At 45.4% G+C, this 5000-nt stretch overlaps 1 protein-coding gene across 1 annotated transcript in view; it reads left to right on the top strand.

Annotated features, from left to right (window-relative positions):
• The window catches only part of ablim2 (actin binding LIM protein family, member 2), a gene marked incomplete at both ends in the record, with an annotated part of 51156 nt that overhangs the window by 35740 nt on the left and 10416 nt on the right, over window positions 1-5000 (top strand). The window contains 5 exons of the mRNA XM_080544144.1: window positions 117-218; window positions 1937-1990; window positions 3838-3875; window positions 4123-4234; window positions 4753-4811. Coding sequence (XP_080400270.1) covers window positions 117-218; window positions 1937-1990; window positions 3838-3875; window positions 4123-4234; window positions 4753-4811 — 365 coding nt within the window. The remainder of the gene's footprint in view (window positions 1-116; window positions 219-1936; window positions 1991-3837; window positions 3876-4122; window positions 4235-4752; window positions 4812-5000) is intronic.

Below are 5000 nucleotides of genomic sequence, written 5' to 3'. Positions count from 1 at the left end.
CAATTAAAAGCAGCACAGCATAACTCTCCCTCCTCTTTTTGTCCACCCACTCTCGCTGCCCCCCAACCCCCTGACCCCCCCCCCCCCCCCCCCAAACCCCCCTTTCCCCCCTGGAGGCAGTGAAAGTGGTCGCAGCACCCCCAGTCTGTCCACTTACTCCGACGGGAAGTCTCCCTCCTCTACGTACGTGGCCGCGCCCCGGCATTTCCACGTACCAGGTAGGCTTTGACCTCTCCGCTTCGCTCTCTCTCACCCCTGACCCCTCCCTCCCTCCCTGTTTATTGCCTCACCCTGTCCTGCTGCTGTCCAGGTGTGACCAGGTAACAACTATACAACAAATATAACTCTGCTGCTTTAACCTGGGTGATGTGGGAGTGGCCTCTATCCTCCTGTCTGGAGGTCACCCTTCCCTGGTCCCTCTCTCTGGCTCTCCTGTCTGTCTCTGGACCTGTCTGTCTGTTTGTCTGTCTGGTCTGTTTGTCTGTCTGTCTGACTGACTGTCGGTCTGTCTGTCTGTCTCCCTCTCTGTCTCTCTCTCTCTCTCTCTCTCTCTCTCTCTCTCTCTCTCTCTCTCTCTCTCTCTCTCTCTCTCTCTCTCTCTCTGTCTCTGTCTCTCTCTGTTTCTGTCTCTCTCTCTCTCTCTCCCTCTCTCTCTCTCTTCTCTGTGTCTCTCTCTGTCTCTGTTTCTCTCTCTGTCTCTCTCTCTCACTCTCTCGACTGTGTCTCTCTATATTATGTTATGTAGTGTGTGTACCACTCAACAGGCCTATGGTAATATCACCTTGTAATGCCACCACATACAGGTATCGCAAGGTCCACATGTCCATTTTTCATGTCCATATCATAACTTGACTGACATAGATCCAGACTGCACTCCGTATCAATATTTTCTGTCAAAATGTACTTTTTTCCTGTCAAATACTTAACGTATTGATATTTCTATTGTGTTTTGCTCGTAACATTTTTCTGCTGCTCGTAAAAGTCCCATTGATCTACCACAATGTTTCCATCAGAAATGAAAGTGTCGCTTAACTTGAAAAAAAGGCTCCATATTACTTGGATGCCGTTGACTTTTTCTGTTGAAAATGTCAATGAACAAAGCCATTATCTCTTTTCATGGTCTCTGTAACCATTGTATTTGGTCGCTTTTAATACGTCTATTGTTTCCAACGCTGGCAGTCGCTGAAACGCTGTAGGAAATGACCCCCATGTGTTGAAATTTGATGAGTCATTTTCCCTCAAAAGAGCAAAGTGTAGTTAATGTGTGACAGTTGTCACTAAGCGTCCTGACAGAGCCGCGCCGGGGTCCAGTGAAATTAAGATGGATTAGATCAGCTTGAGACACAAACAACAGCTGGTTCAGTTCTACTATAAAAGAGGCAATAGCTAGCTAGCACTCTCTCTTGTCAATTACATCAGTTTGTTGCCCTTTTATTTATTCTGGGTTTCTGGGTTTTATATTTGTATTATTGCTCAGAAAGTACAGTACATTCACAACATCATGAATGACGTGCTTCAATTACGGGGGGGAAAAAAGTATATTACGTATTTTATAATGAAATAAAATAAAATATGGACTTGCGTCCCGTTTCATGTTGAGTGTTTTTTAGGGTGGCCAACTGATCTGTTTCCCTGGGTTTACGTGACCACGATGTTATCTTTTTGTATGTGTGGCATGAACAGTTTCTAGCAGGTGATGATTTCAGAGAAATCGTGTCTGAGATGTGCCAGAGATAATAAAAAACTGCAGATGTCCAGCTTTGAATCAAGCCTATGCTGCTGCCCTTTCCTCTGCTATTCCACCCCTCAATAACTGCTAACCCATGCTTCTTTTTCATTCTCTCTCTCTCTCTCTCTCTCTCTCTCTCTCTCTCTCTTTCTCTTCCTCTCATTCCTGGCTTCTTTCATGTTCTCTGTGCCTCTCGTCAATCTTCAGAGACTAAGGTCAAAGATAATATCTATAGAAAACCCCCTATCTACAAACAGCATGGTAGAGTCCAACCTTCTACCTTAACCTCTGTCTCTGCACGATGTTGTTGCATGTCGCCTGTCCCATTACAGCCCATTACTGACTCATCATCATCCTCATCATCATCATCATCATCATCATCATCATCATCAGTCTGTTTCTGTTGAAAAGGCTTTTAACCTCTCAGAGTTTACTACTCTAGACACCCTGGGAGTACAGCAGCCACTTCAACCTCAAGTACAACTTCAACTCCCTGGAGTCTTAATCTGAAACGAGGCTCTGGAGATTCACAAACGAACACTTTAAGTAAACGATTCACTGTGTGTGATTTTTACTTTGCCCGCACATGATGAAACCAATAGGATAATACCAGAAGTGCGTACTCACTCAGAGCCCAATCAAGTACTTTCAAGTACACTTCTGTGTACCAATTTGACGATGTAGGCTATTGGACCTGATCTGATTTAAGATGCAGTGCTTTTCAGTCCCTTTGTTGCCTGAGTTAAAAGCCTGATATGGAAACTCACAGTGGCTGTGACCCGACACCTTCGTACCGGTGTTGTGTTGATGTCTACCAGCCAACACCCTGGTGGTACTGGTGTTGTGTTGATATTCTTTCTGCCCATCATCTCCATGCCTGCTCCACATTCATCTCAGTCGCTGGTTGTGCTGGTTAGCTGTTGTGAATACAAGACCGTGACTGTGTCCGCTTAGTGTGTTAGTGTGTCCATTGTGATTGGTTGGAAACATGAATCACTTGGTGTTGTCGTGGTGTTTCGGTGGTGTCTCTGTCAGTGTGTTGTCCACGTAATGTCCACTTTGGTTTTAATGTGTTGTATAGTTGTGTCTTTTGTTGATGAATCATGATAGGCCTGTGTGTGGGTGAGATAGAGAGTGTGTGTGAGTTTGCGTGCGTGCGTGTGTGCGTTGTATTTGAAACATACAGTACCAGTCAAACGTTTGGACACACATTCTCATTCGATTGAATGGGAAGGTGTGTCCAAACTTTTGACTGGTACTGTAGATGATGAATATGGATGCATGTACTGTATGTATATCTTTATCGTCTTTTTTTTTATTTGATAAATTCTTCTATGTGAGTTCACAGTCCAGGGTTTAGATTGTGTGTTCTAGCAGGCTTTAGGCCATGAACTCCTCCACAGCCTCTGTCCCTACTAATTTAGGGTTAATTTAGGGTTAATTTAGGGTTATGTTATGTTGTGCAAACTGCTCTGTCATAGTTAGACTGTAGCATAGTACAGGGTGGTTTTCCATCAACGCCGCTAAAGGAAAAATACAGGCTTATTTTGAGAAATCCTGCGAGATCTAAAAAAACTAATATTTTAAGTCTTGCGATCGAAATTAGCCTGGATTTTCCTTTAGCGACATTGATGGAATACCCCCCTGTTACTACAGTGTGGTTGTTATGCTGTTCATGGTTTATGTTGTGGTGGTTTTAGAGCAGGGAAACGGCATGGCCCATTTAGGCCCAGTTGTTCAAAACCTTCAATCTGGATCAGAATGATCCTGATTCTTTTCTCTGATCCAGGATCAGATCGAGCTGGCTGATTTCCCCTATACAGCCCAAAACCAGCCAGATAGATCTGATATCCTGGATAGCAAAAACATCAGAATCAGTAGGATCATTCTGATCCAGATTCAACTCTTTGCGAATGACTTTTGAGCGACTGTGGGCCCCGGGGAGATGCTCAGGCTGTCTCGCGGTGATGATGTCATCACATGTGCACGCTCACACTCTGCGTAGCGGCGTAGCTGTCTCCCAGATGTGCGATAGCGTCACATGTGTCTGTTCTGTCTGCTGTAACATGGCCGTGCGGTTTGTAACATACTGTATGACTGTTTTACAGCCTCCAGAACATCTTGGCAGGAAGGGGATGACATAAAGGTAGGCGTCTGCTCGTCTGGGGGTCTGGGGGTCTACCGTCTATCTTGGGTCTTTGTTTTTAGACAATTTCTGAATATCACATTTCATGAAACATATTTTCCTTCGGTCCGTCTGCCTTTTACGTCATCCGTGATGTCTCTCTGTGTCTGTATGTGTGTGTGTGTGTGCGTGTGTGTGTGTGTGTCTGCGTCTGTGTCTGCGTCTGTGTCTGTGTGTGTGTGTGTGTGTGTGTGTGTGTGTGTAGATGAGGACCAGCTGGATGATCCTGAAGAGTGAGATAGACGGACAGTCCGTCCCCGAGGACCTCCTGGACCCCCGCAAGTCCACCTGCAGCCTGCCCACCGACGCCTCCCTGCCCAGTGAGTAGCCTATCACACGCAGTCTCGCTCGACTGACAGGGCCCTCCACCAATGAGAAGGCCAGGTAGTGGTGACGGACTTATGGGTTCATCCTCAGGTCAAAAGCGTTGGAAGAGAGAGAGACAATGATTCTCTATAGTCTCTATGCATGTCATACTCTCTAGGTTGACTTAACACTAGAACAGACGTGCCTTTTTTACCTACTATAAGAGCAGCCTCAGGGGTCAAATGACCATCATCTTTACAATGGGAAGCTGCTACTTACACACAACGACCACTAGTTGGCCTGCACCCTACACAGAAAAACTACAAAATAGCTTTATACTAGCTTATCCTGATGTGATTTTGAAAATGTAAGGATACTGGGTGGTAGAACGCACATATCTAGGAATGTCATGAAAGGAGGGTCCTGAAATTTGATCGAGTGCAAAGATATGACTTTTTGTTTTACTCACAGGGTCAAATGACCCCACGCATGGCTGTTCTAGTGTTAATAACGTCCAATTCCGTCTCCACAGATTTCCCCTACAGCAAGTCTGCTTCCCTGCCAGGATATGGAAGAAATGGCATCTACAAGGTGAGCTGTCACGGCTCAAATACTACAGCATTCAATTCAATTCAACTTTATTCGCCATGTGCGGTGCACTAGGAACAGGACTTGGTATTCTCCATGCTGAACAAGCTACAGTACATACAACAACAAGACGACAACACAACAATACTCAAGCCTCACCCCCCCACCTCTGACTGCCATCGCTCAGCTGTT

Source organism: Nansenia antarctica (assembly GCF_963989245.1).
Source record: "Nansenia antarctica genome assembly, chromosome: 13".
Taxonomy (NCBI): Eukaryota; Metazoa; Chordata; class Actinopteri; order Argentiniformes; family Microstomatidae; genus Nansenia; species Nansenia antarctica.
Note: the sequence above shows the minus strand (reverse complement) of the source record. Positions and strands in the feature narration are given on the sequence as shown.